The sequence below is a fragment of the Pseudopodoces humilis genome, chromosome 2, assembly GCF_049639895.1.
Source record: "Pseudopodoces humilis isolate 2021_Gansu_Grassland_sample_001 chromosome 2, ASM4963989v1, whole genome shotgun sequence".
NCBI lineage: Eukaryota > Metazoa > Chordata > Aves > Passeriformes > Paridae > Pseudopodoces > Pseudopodoces humilis.
Window position 1 is genome coordinate 30,384,073 of NC_142201.1, and position 15,106 is coordinate 30,399,178.

Here is a 15,106-nt window from a genome sequence, read left to right on the forward strand (position 1 = left end):
CTGTAAGAAAAATCTCTTCTGAAGAAATGATGGGGGGAAGTGAGAAGTATCCCACATAATGCTGGGCATAGAAGTGAGAGCAGGAATGGAAGCTGGAGCTAACCCCAGAGCAGTATTTGCACCACTGGCTTAAATGAAAGCACCTTGCCTAGCACAGGGCCAGGAGCTGCTGCACCGAGTGCAGTTGCAGCTGCCAGTACAGCTGGGGCAGAGAAAGCTGTGGTCACATCCCTGTCTGCAGCACAGCCTACAGCAGTAACAGCAGGGTTTTAGCTTTAGGTTGTCACCTTGGCTTCCTCATACCAGACACTGGGAGAGGTACCAACCTCTTCAGCCATGTGACAGATGAGGGAAGGGCAGGAGATGTCTCTTCCCTTGACTTCAGTAAGGCTTTTCAGTGAATCTCCTGGACCATCCTCAAGGACAAGCTGATGAACCACAGGCTGGAGAGAGAGAGCTTATGGAAAACTGTGGGCAGGCAGGCCCTGGGCATGGTGGGCAGTGGTACCCAGAGCCAGTACCAGGTCCAGTCCTGTTCATCACCTTTGTAAAGAAGCTGGGCAATGGGGCGGTGCAGCCTCACACGTTTGCTGCTGACACGGGGTTGAGAGCATGGGGGTGCTGCTTGCAGGGACCCAGCAGGTGCTGGGAACCTTGGGAAGTTCAGCACAAAGAGCTGCCAAGTTCTGCTCCCAGAGAGGGGCCGGCTCTGCAGTAAGGCCTGGGGGTTGCTATCACAGCACAGGCAGCTGCCAGGCTGCACAAGGAAGTGCCCCAGGCATGAAGGCAGGAGCCTGTTCCCTCTGCTCAGCACTGGTGAGAGGCACCTGCAGTGCTGAGCCCAGTGCTGGGCCCTCGGCCAGAGCAACTCAAACATAGGCTCCCAGTGCTGCCGAAGGGAGTGGAGCTTCTCCCACAGCACGAGGAGGGCTGAGACCGCAGGGAGCTTGAGAAGGCTGGGGGAGCCCAATCCATGTGAATGAACACCTGATAGTGCTCATGCACTTGCACCCAGTCATCAATATGTGGCTAGAGAGAGATGAACATTGTCTGAGTCAAGATCTCTTAAGTTTCCGTTAGTTTCTAATTTGAGTCTTTTAGAGCCCCTTCAGTTCCTGCTTTTGAAGCTGCCTTTTTCTCTTTGCTTTGGTTTAGATAAACCAGCACATCACATCAAGGCAGGTATTGCTGAAATTCAAGCAGGTATTTTACAGTCAGGTTTCTTAAACAGACCTGGTTTTGGAGCTAGTGCTCAGACAGATGTAAAACTGGCATCTTTAAAAGAACTCAGCGTTAATTAACTGACAGGCTCTTTTAAGTTCCACAACAGGAAGGAGCCTGCCAAAGGAACACATCTTTTTCCCAGAGATTTTACCTGTGGGAAGAACACCCTTACACACTTGAGGAAATAAAGCAGAATATGTTGACCACACTCTTTGACATCTGCATTCTTTTAAGAACTTTTTATTAGTGTAGTTTTCACGATTGCATAGTTTGCAAAATAAAATTTTAACAATTAAATGCAGTCTCCTCCCTCTTATCATTCTGTTCACCCACTGATGGGAAGTTGCACCACACACCAACCATAGTGAAAAGGTCCTTTTCAGTGGCAAGTTTAAAGTCTAACAAAAAAAAAATCCAGAACATTAAATTCCATTTGCAAAGGAGGTGAGTTATTAAATGTTCCTTTGTAATGGAGTCCACATAGTCTCAATCATAACATTCAGATTTTTCCAACAAAAAAAGTAATCCAAGTGACAGAAGAAATCTGATCAAACTGTGTGTTGCATGTTAAACTTTTGTAAGTATCTTAAATGCGAAAAATCTCAGCTGCATCAACGATCCTCGATTTCGTTTCAGCTTGTGCTTTTGAAGAGTGTTTGTTTTGCTCCTGTCAACATGAGCTGTGAGTTACCCAGAGACAGCCTCTGTAAGAATACCTCAAGCTGTCATCCCAGGCAGGGAGGCAGAGGGGAAGGGGGGTAGGAAAATGCTGGGATTACAGACTCCTGGTCATCACAAACATCCACGCTGGAGCTGGTTCAGTCCCACGCTGTCAGGTGACTCCACAGCTGTGATGCAGCATCCAAAGTCACAGCTCCTGGGCCGGCAGCTGTTTGCAGGTGCTCACACCCCTGAGCAGCAGCTGGAGATGTCAGCTCTGAGCTCCTCTGGGAGTTGTGCCGTGCCTAACACCTGGCCTGCCCCTCCCGTGCCTCGGGTACGCTGACATCACCACCTTGAGCACACAGGAAGTGCATTCAGAAGAGGAAATGCCTGTGCTGGAACAGCCTCCACCCTTTTGCCAAGCAGAGGGAGGCAAGGGGGCTCCTGCCTGGCCTTTCCACATTTGCCACAGCCCATGAACTGAAACTTTGATTACTGAAGCAAACTGTAAAACAAATGGGCTGCTATGTCCATCTCCTTTATTTGTGGCTCTGCATTATAATGATTACAGGTTGACTTCCATGAACTGTACAAGCAGAAAAAGGTGGGCAGCTATGCTTTACAACATTGTTTCACACAAAGCAAATACAGAGATATCCAATTGCCTAATTTTCTATTTAAAAAAAACTCTATAGGCACAAAGCAGAAGAATGTTGGAAAAGAAAGTCAAGGAAAGAGTTATGCATAAATAAAGATTTCTTACATCAAAAATGTCCCAAGAATCACAAAGTCTGCAGAAGCTTGGTTAATCAAATACTGCAGTACTGCTCTCATCAGTATAAAAGTGAAAGAGCTTTAGTTCTGTAATAAAAATTCAATTTATTTTGGAGAGAAGGAGGGAAAAAGGCTGGAAGGAGAAGGTGTAAGAGAGGGAAGGGCAAACTTTAAAACAGCAGCCAGTATTAGGAAGGGTAGTAGGAGAGGTGAACAGGCACATTGGAACCATGGGAACATGTAAATTGACCACTGTCAAACCAGTGTAAATTTCTTGGTTTCTCATGGAAAACATTTTATCCACGTATTTCCCTCCCAAACATATATCCAACACTGTCTTCAGTACAGGACTTTGTTGGTAACTTTTTTAGAACAGGAAGAGCGCATTTATTCCTGCCTCCCCATTGCTGTAAAAGTTATCTAGATGATTTCAAACACTTTCTTCAGTTCTACTATAAGCTGCCAGTCAGACTTCTGCATCTCATCCCTGAACCAGTCCTTCAGAGCATCGATGGACTGACGGCTGATCTGTAACACACAAGACAAAGCCATCAGAAACACAGGAATTTAAGGCAGCTTTCAGCACATTGGAAACAGTTACTCTGAAGAAAGGGCAGTCTGCACACCAGGCAAACTCATTCTAAACCCCCATTTGCTGCTGATCAGTTGAATGACCCATCCTATTTGTTTCCCTCCGTTTCTCCTCACACCATGTCCATTACCTGGTCTAGAGGGGCTGCAGCTGGACGGACCATCCCCCACCTTATGCAGTAAGGCAGGAACTGGGGAGGTCTGCTGCTTCCACCAGGACCTACAGGACCAGCAACCCCACCCTGTCCCTAGTCCTTCATTTGTGGGCACACGCCCCTGGCACTTGTGTGGCAGGTGGTGTCCTGTGACATGGTGACCAAAGCAGTTGGGAAGGTGAAGAGCTCTGGCTTTACTTCCAACAGCAAAAGATGGAGCAAGGGATCATCTCCTCATTCAAGCCCAGTGCCCCACTCAGAGCAACTGGAGGATTGCTATTTATTGTGCAATTTCAAGCACAGGCTGTGGTGCCCTGGGGGACTGCTGAGCTCTGTGTACAAACAGTTGGCAAATAGTGAGTGTGGCATTTTGCCCTCTGAGGTGCTCTGAGCTGCAAGGTCTTTGCAGCCACAGCAATAATTTTGCAGCACCTCCTTCCTTTGGGCCTCTGCAGGGGCACCACTACAGACCTCAAACCACAGCTGCAGGACCTCAGCTGCACAATGCCACACACACACCTGCCCAAGTGAATGTCAGTCTGTGACAGAAGGCTTCTCCCCTGTTTTTGAGGCTTAATGCTGTATTTCCACTTCCAGCAAGCTGCTACTCTGTCCTAAGCCCTCTCCACAAATGCAGATTTCTCTTACCTTGCTTACAAGGATATCTGTTGCTTCAAAATGTCGCCCATACATTTTAGGTGATTCCCCAGGAATAGGTTCTATTTTAACACAAACTTCTTGGCCTTTCTTTGCAACATCCACTGGCTTGTGGTTTATTTCAATACTCGTAACTATTCCAATTTCAACAAACTGTAATACAATGAAGCAGCTGTAACACATCCACCAAACCTCTGTGCAAACACCCTTCTCCAAACTCTTGTTTGTAGGCACTTGCTGCAGGAAGTGCAGCACTGGTGGAGCTGCCACCTCGGCACAGGCAAGCAAAACATACAGCACAGCAAGTGCTGCATCCTAAAAGGGGCAGCGACAACCTCCCACAGCTCAGGGATATCAACTGGTTATCTCTTAAAATGTCAAGAGTTGGTTCTCCCCTTTTTTAGCTATCAGGTAGGACAATTTTGCCCATTACTCAATACCAGGTGCCCTCCAGCCACACTTCCTGTGCCCTGCTCCAGGGCTCAACTCTTCTGGCAGAGAGCAGTGAGATATTTGAGCACCAAAAGAAAGACTTCATCTGCAAGTCTGACTCTTATCTCCTACCAGCAATCTCTGCACTGAAGAAAGCCATGCAAGCACTCCATGGTGCATCATCCCAGGAACTACCAACTGGATCAAATACGCAGTGAGAAGAGGCCCTTACTTACATTTTTGCTAGGTACACACATGGGAGTCCCCTGCTTCACCTGTCCAGCCTCCACCACGACACCCATCACTATTGGGTCACGAGAGTTGAAAATGAACTGAGGGAGTATTTTCAACTTGCATGGAAACACTGCTATATGCCTGGAAGATGACAAGAAAAGGTACTTTGAAAGATACACTGGAAAGGAGGATGTAACATTAATAGTTCTGCCTTCTCCCACACTTCTTGGGCATTCATTCTAGAGTGTTACTTGGGAGAAAAATCAAGCAGGAAAAAACCTCTTTTCCAATCTTGCTAATTCTAGTCTATACCTGATCTTCAAGAACTACAGGGAGCAATAATTATGCATGCCTGGAATGGATTCTAATTTGACAGGCTTGAGCAGTCAACTTTGACCAAGACCAAAGGAGTAGTAATTTCACAGTGTAATTACAGCCTCACAAGAACACAGGAATAGAAATATTGCTGCCTGAACTCCAGAATTTCAGAATTTTTTTTTGCCAAGTGAACAAATACACTTAAAAGCTGAGCTAAGCAAACTCAAGTTGGGATCAATATGTATCCATTCTCATTTATTTTGACTGTCCTTATTCTACTGAAGACCACCCAATTACATGATTTCAAAAAATTAATTTTGGGTCCCTATAAATCCTTAAATAATTACATATTCATGTTACTGCAGTTGGAATTAAGCCCTCTACACTGGAATCACATGAATATGAAATAATAGAATCCAAATCCTTTTAGTTTTGTTTTTTTAACTCTGCAAGACTAACCCATCTGTCACAATCTAGGAAGAGAAGCCAAGTATAGAAAGTAAACCTTAATGAAAACACTCCATATTATACAACAATTCTAGCTGAATCTTTCATCTGCAGCACAGCTCTCACCCTACTAGGCCTAATCCCAATCTAAACAGACTAGAGCACTGAAAACTATCTATTTATTGTCCCACCATCTTCCTCTCCTTCCTTTCCATCAGAACTACATGCTAAGTAATAAGCAAACAAGTAGTTAAAGAGAGCTTCATTTACACTAAAATAAGAGAGACACTTATTAGGGAAGCATCCAGAATACGACTGCTCATACTTACTTGAATTCCTCCTGTTTCTGTTTTTTGTAGTCTTGTCTGTATTTTGTGAAGGCATCAAATAAGTGATAAATTATTTCAGCACTAAAAATCCGAACTCCTAAGCTGTCAGCCATCTCCTGTGCGTCACGCTCAATCCTCACATCGAATGCCAGAATGACGGCATACCTGTAGGGAACAGTGAGCCCAACAGTTCACCAGGCACACCACAAACCCAGAGCTGCAGCCAGGCCTCCACTGCACATTCATCAACACAGTAAAGCAAAGGTACTTACTGTGGGTCATGTTCCAACATAACTGATGCCTTCATAACATCTTTTTTATGGACAGGACCTATATTAATTCCTGAATACTGTTGAAGAAAGTCACAAAAATCAAGTCACTTATCTTCCTGAGTCACAAGGAAACATTTACTGACTAAACACAGAATCAATAACATCAGATAAAGCACAAGTAGTACTTACTGGCACTTCTGATGTTTTAAGAAATTCAAGTAATGCCTCTAAAGAGCCTAAAGTAGAAGCCTGGACATAAACACCTTTCTCTTCTAATTTGATTGCATTCAGTGTTTGCTTCAGTTCATGTATTAGTTCATCCTTTAGAAAACAAAAACAAACAGGAGAGAAAAAGCAAATTTTAGTTCTCTTGCTATTCATGCCTCAGGGTACAAAATCTTCCTGTTAATGAGCTGCTGAACACACGTGACAGCCATAGTGATAGATCCCAAGTGACAGAGCTGCAGTGTAAATCATACACAGCCTGTGAGACACTGACTGTTTCTGGCATTAGAAAATCCTGAGCTGAACTACACCTGAGGATTTTGCAGAAAGATGATCATATAAAACTGAGCAGATGCCCACCTTCAGAGCTGGTAACATTTCTCTACAGACTACACATCACTTTCCGCAGCAGAGCAAGTTTCTGCTGGCAAGGCTGAGCAAACACATGACCCACATTGTGTGGCAATGCCTTTGGCTGCCTGAGGACCAATGACAAAAGCTGACACCTAAAACCACGAGCTGGAAGAGATGCTGAACACTCTTTAGGCCTGGGTACAAAATGGGATGCAAGAGCAGCAACACCAATTTGTTGCTTTTAGAGAAGTAAAAAAACCCCACTTTTCCAGAGCCTGTGCCTTCTAACCTCAAACACTTAAGTCTCCTCCTCTGGAAGATGAATGGGTTTTGCCATTGACTTTTAGCCATAGTGTATCTACTACCAGAAGTACATTTGAAATAAATATTTGTATGGACCCAGCAACAAGGTCTGTGTTTGGATATCCCAAAAGTTTAACTTCCCTTCAAAGGCACAAATAAGTAGACAAAAGAATAAAGGAAGATTATGATTAAAAGTGAATTAGCAACATGTGAGTTTCCTTTCTAAACTAACTTCCTTTCTTTGGAGAACACAGAGCAGTTTGGGGTTTAGGATAGCTACATCCTTTCACACATTTTTAATGTGTAAGTCACCAAAGAAATGTATTGCGAAAGTCTTAAATTAGCTTTGCAATTATGAGAGTTTGCAAAACTCCACTAGCAGATCTATACCTAACATAATTTGATTAGAACATATCCATAAATTACTACAAATATCAAATCAGTAATGAACCAAATCAAATTATGACACAATACTTGTTTTCAAACCTTATTGTAGCAGCAAGACATCCTAGCAAAACATCAGGGAAAAAAACTAATGGTCAAGATACTAAAAACATCACACCACCAAAGCTTCACGTGGGCGTAAGACTAAAATATGTTACTGGAACAGTTTTTAAAACAACCAAAAAAACCCCAGTTATTTACAAACTGAGCTCTCAACATTTGATCACCAGAGAGCTCAAGTTACCCACAGTGTGTTGTGCTTCAACATCAACCACCTCACCTTGAGGACTGGGACTTCATCCTCCTTATGAGCTACAAGCAATGGCAGACCAGCCAAGGTTTTTTCCAAATCTTTCCCAAGAATCTTCACACCTTGAGCAGCAACAACCTCTTTGTGCTTTTCATACTGGTTCTGAAAAAGCAAATATACACATTAGCAAAGAGTTCTGTGCTGGTGCACAGCAACACAGTGCAGGGCTGAGCAGCTGAAGAACACAACAGGGAGCAGTAAAGTGCAGCAGCTCCCAACTTTTATCAGTTATTGCCTCTGCTTTGCATTTGCACATTTCAGTCCTCCTGCTCCTTCCTCTCCCTTCAGAAACCCCCTGCACCCCCTGCCAAGGTGGGTAGGGCACAGGGAAATCTTCTAAAAGCAGAGAAGGGGGCCAAAAAGAAACATATACAAGAAAAGAGCAAACACCAATAAGCAGCTACCCCCTAATAAAACCTCAAAAATTCAGCCCATAGGCAAGTGATAGGAAGGTGCCAACAGCTTAACAAAAACACTGAAGCTTAGTTGACACATAGCCCAAGCCTCTGTGCAGGAAAGGCTGTCTCACTCTCCCACAGAAGGCCATCCAGCCTAGTCATGTGCATAATTCCATGTTCAATTTCCCATCCAAGGGAACCTCAAAGATCTTGCACTCAGGGCATGGTTCTAAGACACAACAAAACCAGTTATTTCTTAAGATCTTTAAATTGATGTTGGAAGGATTTTCTGGTTTGCTTATTAATTTCTTTTATTTATATGTCCCATTCTTTTCTTAAAACTGCAAGACAGCTTCCTACCTCAATATGCATATTGTTCCTGCAAACCCTCTATCCTTTAGCCCTCCACCCCAGAAAATTCGGTTTTATTTCAAGGATGACAATTCCACATGAACAAGCTGAATCAAAATGCACCCTCACTGCCTGCCTCAAGAAAGCCCAACAGCACCCTGGGTCCACTTCCCCAGCTCAAGGTTCCCAAACCTGAAAGATCTTTCCTATTACATTCACCTAGGTTATCTATATGGTTTTCTTTGCCTTAAAAAAGTCTGATGTTTTTTGTTTAAAAGGAAAGTAATAAACATCTCCACAAAGCAGCTGTTTTCTTGCATCTTTGAATCACATATATATATATATATAATTTTAATATATATTAATTTATTTACAACCTTTTGATTCTGTGTCTCCTCCTCATTTCATGGAAAACCATGCAGGAAGGACTGCAAATTCAGGGTCTCTCATCAAGCTAAGACTAGGACAGCAAAACCTACAACAACTCTTGAAAATGCCAAGAGGCAGCACATTCTGCAGAAGTCCTGGTCACTGCCACTTGCCAACCAGCCCTAGAAACTCATGTGTTCACTTTTCTCAAATGTAAGTGTATATGATTTTTGTTACTAAAAAAACATTTCTACTAATATTACAACTTTAACTTGGAAGTCACTGTACCAGTACACTCCAGTTTCCATTTAAGATGGGTATCTTCCTCTCACATGTAGCCACAGACTTGAATCCCTTATTAAAGCATACACATCCTAATATCTTCACTGCAAGGTAATCCTTGGTCATTCTCTCTGCCACTGCTGTGACAACACACACCCCAACAGGAATATACAAGTATATTTTCACAAAAGACACCAGATGTCCCCTGCATTCCCCTTGAAGCCACCTTCAGATACCGTTACTATAACCATATTCTATTACATCTCTTTTTATAAAGCTTGATTTATTTTTTTCCTAGTTCTAAACACCAGTACAGTAACCAGCTGCCATACCTTAACTCGTAGCTCCTTCATAGGAGGAGGTAGCAGCAGACCTCTAATCTGAGTTACGATTGGACCTTCTACCCCAGGAACAATAATGGTGTCCCCTTCTCTCAGACGTCCATTAATCAGAATAACATCTATGGTAGTGCCCATGCCTGGCAGTGCTTTAACCTGAAAGAAAAGGGAAAAAAGTTACCACCTATTTAAGCACTTCAAACACAAATTTTTTAGCAGAATGAAGGGTGCAGGAAGGGGAGAAATTTCTGTATGAATTTCAAGAAAGAGTTACTGTATTACCTCCATGACTTGAGCTCTCAGCTCCTGACACTCAGCCAGTCTCTTGGTCAGCATGGTTTGTGTGAGCTCAACGAGAAGAGCTATCAGACTTCCCATGCCATCCCCTGTGTGAGCAGAGGTAGGTACAAGAGAAACAAAAGTGCGGGGATCCTTATTCTCATAAAACAAGGCAGCGTTCAAGCCCTGGAATCAGGATTAACAGTTACATAGGGAAAAGCACATGTACACATCAATATTGATAGTAACATTCAACGCCAATCAAATACCATGGCATTTTTTAAATCCCAATTTAAAAAGCCAACACTGTTACTGACAGCATGCTACAGAACACGAAGCCTCAATCAACACTTGGAAGCAGTGTGGAATAATTCTACAAAGCTAATTACCCCATCTAGCTTCTAGACAGCATTGTATGCCACTAACAGAGGAAGTTCCCAGAACTGCTGTGATTCATACCCTGCCAGCATCCAAGAGAAAAAGAGACAGATGGAATTCTCTCAGGCTATTTCCAAAGAGAAAGATCAGTGACAGAAAACTTTATCTGCTATTCATGACTCCATTGACCATGCACAGCACTTAGCTATTTTTCTCCAAACCAGCAGTAAGGGGGGAGCATTTAAAATTATGCAAAATGCAAAAACAACGAAGTTTGATTTATGAGAGGTTAGCACCTGTCAGAAGAGATGCAACAGTTTTCTTGATATTCCAAGTTGTTTTGAGGAAAGGGGAAAAAACATAACAAAACAAAAACCACCCACTAACGCAAAACAAACCACACCACTCATCCATCCCCAACTATTCCTTTTAGCAAAGAACCTTGAGCATTCCAACCTACCTGTTTTGCAAATTCCACTATGATAGCTTTTGCACGTTCTTCAAATTCGTCTTTGGTATTTTTTTTCTGCTTCTTTAAGGTGACAGCTACATCTGTATCTGGACTTTTTTTCCAGTCATATAACCTATCAATCTTGAAAACACAGCAGTATGTCATCTTATGCAGCTTACTAAAAGGTGTCTTTATGCCTATGCCACATCATCAGTGAGAAATACTTTATCAACCAACTTAGCCAGCCATCTATGTGCCCCAGTAATCAAATTAAAGCATTTTTATTTGCTTTAGCTGCTATATTTAGCTCTGTTTATGTCAGGCAGTATTACAGGGTAGCAGTATTCAGATTTTAAAAATTCAAGCTATAGTAATCTTTTTCATATGGAAAAAGTTTATATGCATAAATTGTAGCAAGATTAAAATAAAACATTCAGAAGAGACCTGTTTATAGATTCACATGCACACCAAAAAAACCCAAAACCATGCAGGTGTTTGTGTTTTTTTCCTGAAAAGAGACTACATTAGCTTCACAAAGAACTTTTAAAATTTACTGGTAAATATGGACCCTTTCCCACTTTGCTACAGAGAAGGGACCAGAAGGGGTTGTTCAAAAGACAAAACTGTACTTCAGAAAAGCTTCCCCAAGATAGCTGCCAAAGCAGGACAGACTTAGCCCAAAAATCTATTTACTGTACAAATCAAAACTACATCTTAAGAAAATTGATTATAACCTGGTCAAATAATACAACTGTTACTTAAAATGCAAGTGCTCTTAGCTATTTAATTTCAGGCTCACTGTAGGCCTTTGATGGCAACGAATGACAGTCAGGTCTTCACATCTGACCGAGAGAGAATGCTACTACTCTGCCATAAGGCCTAGACACCTCTCCATCCAAGAGGTTGTTTGCATTCTTTCAAAAAGTAGCTGGTCTTGGCAATGACATAATGGCCTCCTCAGCTCCAACCACCTTCAATCTTAATGCTCCTTTCACTTTTTGAAGTATATTGCAATTCTTACACTGCACACAAAAAGCCTTCTGTCAGCTCTCTGTCAGCATGTCAGATGGCTTCCAAGGTCATTGGACATGAGTAATTTCCATATATATAATTCAATTCATCAAATTATAACAAACACACAGCATAATTTCTCATGCACAGGATTTCTAAAAACAGGGCTGAAAATATCTAATTTTCCATCTAATATTGCAAAGCCCAAAACACTTCCCACCAGTGATCAACACTACTGCTCCATGGCCTGAAGTCAGTCTGTCCTCAAGTCAAACTAACCAGTATCAGTGACTAAAATAAAGTATGACTTGTCAGCGTGAAGCTTGTGTTGGAATTTTATCAGAAAATGCACACAAATGTATATAAGTAGGCACAAGGGGAAAAAAAAACCCACAATTGAAGTACAACTTCCAGAAGTGTGAATCATATACAAAAGTTACATAAGGCAACAAAATTTACCAGTCAGGAGAACTGATTGTTCTGCAAAGCTCCTGTAGAGCCACTGTGGTATCAAGGACATAAAAAAATGCAACACATAAGACCCAAGAACCACCCCTTCAGATTTTACACAAAACAATTCCAGTTCAAGGAAGAAAACAGACAATTGTCAAATGCACTATTAGAGTAGACAAATCCACTATTAGGATAAAAATCTATCCTACCTTGTTGAGAGCTACTATAAAGGGGCATTTCTTTGATTTCAACAGATTTATTGATTCAATTGTTTGTGGTTCCAAACCATGCATGATGTCAACTACAAGTATAGCAATATCACAAAGTGAGCTTCCTCTATTTCTTAGATTGCTGTGACATTAAAAGACAGAAAAAAAAATCAGTCATTCAGCAACAGAACCTTTATAAAAACACCAAGTACAATGTCCAACTTACACTGACAAAAAGCTAACTCATCTGTTATTTACCCCTCAAAAACGTAAACCATTCAAATGACATTCTGTAATTTCCACTTAAGGAAATACATTAAAGAATTTGTAAGCAAAATTAAGAAACTACTATTCTCCTGAAAGTTTTCATATTATTATATATTTTTTACAATGTAAGATATTTTCTGATCATTTTCTAAGCAACAATTGGGACAGTTAAAGTGAAATGCAGGAGTGAAAAATCTGAACAAGACTATTTTTATATACTGCATAAACACTATCACCATTTTATACAATACAGTGTAACAACACCATCGCATCTTTGTTGCCAAACAAAACCTGGCTAGAAGACAGAGGGAGAGCTGTAAGAGGTACCATGCAAAGGTACTGATCTGAACATTACCAAGTGCCCCACAACACAGCATTTCAATGTTTACAAAGATTTTTACTGAAAAATGTCACATCAAAGTATTAATCCTTCTGTTTCAAGATTTCACCCAAGATTGCACCTCACTGAGTTCAGTTATGCATGTCATGTTTTACCCTTAAAAGCTGATTTAGTGACTTGCCTGCATGCCACTAGTGTTCCTAGAATGCATTTGATCTCTGCTAAGACTCAGATGACTCGTGTAATTAGTTACTTCCAGTCTTACAAACTCAGTTACCTTAACTGGGACACTATGAATGAGATACTAAGACAAAAGTTTGAATTTTTCATAGCAGAGTACTTAGGTCACCTGAAATCCTCACCTTTTTTCCTCCAGCTAGCTTCCTGCTTCCATCTTTCCTCTTACACTAACTATTTATTTACATGCTTTTTCAGATATTCATGGCTCAATTGGCATGAAGACAGAAAAATAATCAGCTATAAAAGGTCAGCAATTAACCAGACATAAAAAGCACCTGCAAATGAAGCAAATCCACTTAATTCCTCTACTTTTAAGTTGGTTTTGTTGGACTTTTTTGTCAAGTGAGAGCTAAAACAACGAATTAAGACTTCGCACTTTGCTAAAAATATCTCCAGATGCTTTGGCCATCAGTTCTGAGAAGTACAAAATTGTGAGAAAACCCTACCTGAAAGACTCATGTCCTGGAGTGTCGATTATCAGCATGCCTGGAATTTTTATGTTCTCTCTGTCAAACTAACATTTCAAAATATTAGCCATCTTGTAGAGGTTACACAAGAAGAAAAAAGAACAAAATAAGAGCTGGCAACATTACTGATAGTCTGCACTTCAAAAATCCAGATACATATTTTAAGGCAAACACCCCCTATAAACCAAATCGGTCAACAGTCATTTCAACATTTAAAAAAATGATGCAGCACATTCCTCAGGTATCAACTGGCCACAAGCTAAGCTGAAATCTGTAAGATAAGGCAGCCTACAGAAGAAAAAACATTTCAGGGTAGTAAGAGGTACCATCCTTGCTTTGATGATTTTCTCCTCTCCCCTAAGTTTACATGTTTACTAAGTTGAGTAAAATCTTTGAAAAAGCCATTACTAGACCAAGGCTTTTCAGCCAGCTACTTCTGCAAGCAAAATAGGATACAGTATCCAAAACAAATGATACAGAACAAATTCATCACGCAGGAACTGGCCAGATTTCAGCACATACAGCAAAGGGCAAGATTTTAACAGAAAATATATTCAAGAGGTTTCAAGACTCTCAATTTACAATCAAAATACTGACAAGTAAGCAGTCTGTGTACATATGTGCACTGTCCAGAACAGCGTAAACAGTATTTGCATATTTTTCTGAAGGAACAGCAATGCATTAACTGAAATCAAATGTATGAAAAATGAGACAGCCACCCCTTTGCTGGGGGATGACAGGAATTAAAAAACAATCTACCCCAAAATTAGAGAGTGGGGAAAGTACATGTTCATGTCAGGAAATCTCACAAGGCCTTTATTAGTCTACATTTCATGTTTTTTAAGATGCAGTTGTTGAAGTGCTGTAACTTACGTTTTTCACCATCTTGGTTTGCTCATTAATAGCTTCAAGAGGAACATTAGTTGCACCAATCTGCTGAGTGATACCACCAGCTTCACTGTCCTGCACATGAGTGTGGCGGAGCTAAAGACAAAAAAAGACCAGAAATACTTACATATAAGAGACTAAAGTTATGTCTGAGCACACTCTAATTCTTTCTATTTCACCAAAAAAAAATAAATGCATAAACAAGAGGCACAGGCAGTGCTTTTACATTCTACACCTTACCTTATCTAAAATTTTGGTCTTGCCTGTGTCTACATGCCCCAGGACACAGATAACTGGTGCTCTGAGCTTTTCAGTGTTCATATTTTTGCTGTTTTCAGCTCGCCGCTTCTATGTAAAAGACACATAAAAATTGGTGAGTATAAACCAAAAACCACAGCTCACCTCTTGACTTGATTACATACAAACAAACACAGAGTTAGCTGTGGGACTTATATTTTCAAGGCAATTTAAGATCTGTCATCCCTCTTTTGGTAAATGAAAAATTTTTGACTAACTGTTCTATCCACTAACAGTAGCTTTGCTGATGGTACATTCTGAACAAGCACCTTGAGTGAGGAAACCAAGAACATTAGCAGCCAAGAAAGCGCTGAACAGTTTAGACACATCTTTTAAAACTTGAAAATATCTCTATA

The 15,106-nt window shown here is 41.1% G+C and overlaps 1 protein-coding gene across 2 annotated transcripts in view; it reads right to left on the reverse strand.

The window, feature by feature from the left end:
* Positions 1-1,448: 1,448 nt before the first annotated feature.
* The window catches only part of EIF5B (eukaryotic translation initiation factor 5B), a 35,830-nt gene continuing 22,172 nt past the window's right edge, over positions 1,449-15,106 (reverse strand). Inside the window, exons 11-24 of one of the 2 annotated variants that reach the window (XM_014250677.2) lie at positions 14,694-14,801; positions 14,439-14,549; positions 13,545-13,612; positions 12,252-12,393; positions 10,588-10,719; positions 9,753-9,935; positions 9,465-9,626; positions 7,703-7,834; positions 6,286-6,417; positions 6,097-6,173; positions 5,825-5,989; positions 4,733-4,871; positions 4,056-4,217; positions 1,449-3,189 (exon numbers count right to left, since the gene is read on the reverse strand). In XM_014250677.2, the coding sequence (XP_014106152.1) occupies positions 3,082-3,189; positions 4,056-4,217; positions 4,733-4,871; positions 5,825-5,989; positions 6,097-6,173; positions 6,286-6,417; positions 7,703-7,834; positions 9,465-9,626; positions 9,753-9,935; positions 10,588-10,719; positions 12,252-12,393; positions 13,545-13,612; positions 14,439-14,549; positions 14,694-14,801 (1,821 nt within the window). In that variant the 3' untranslated portion in view covers positions 1,449-3,081. The remainder of the gene's footprint in view (positions 3,190-4,055; positions 4,218-4,732; positions 4,872-5,824; positions 5,990-6,096; positions 6,174-6,285; positions 6,418-7,702; positions 7,835-9,464; positions 9,627-9,752; positions 9,936-10,587; positions 10,720-12,251; positions 12,394-13,544; positions 13,613-14,438; positions 14,550-14,693; positions 14,802-15,106) is intronic. The other variant, XM_014250688.2, reaches the window with a different exon arrangement.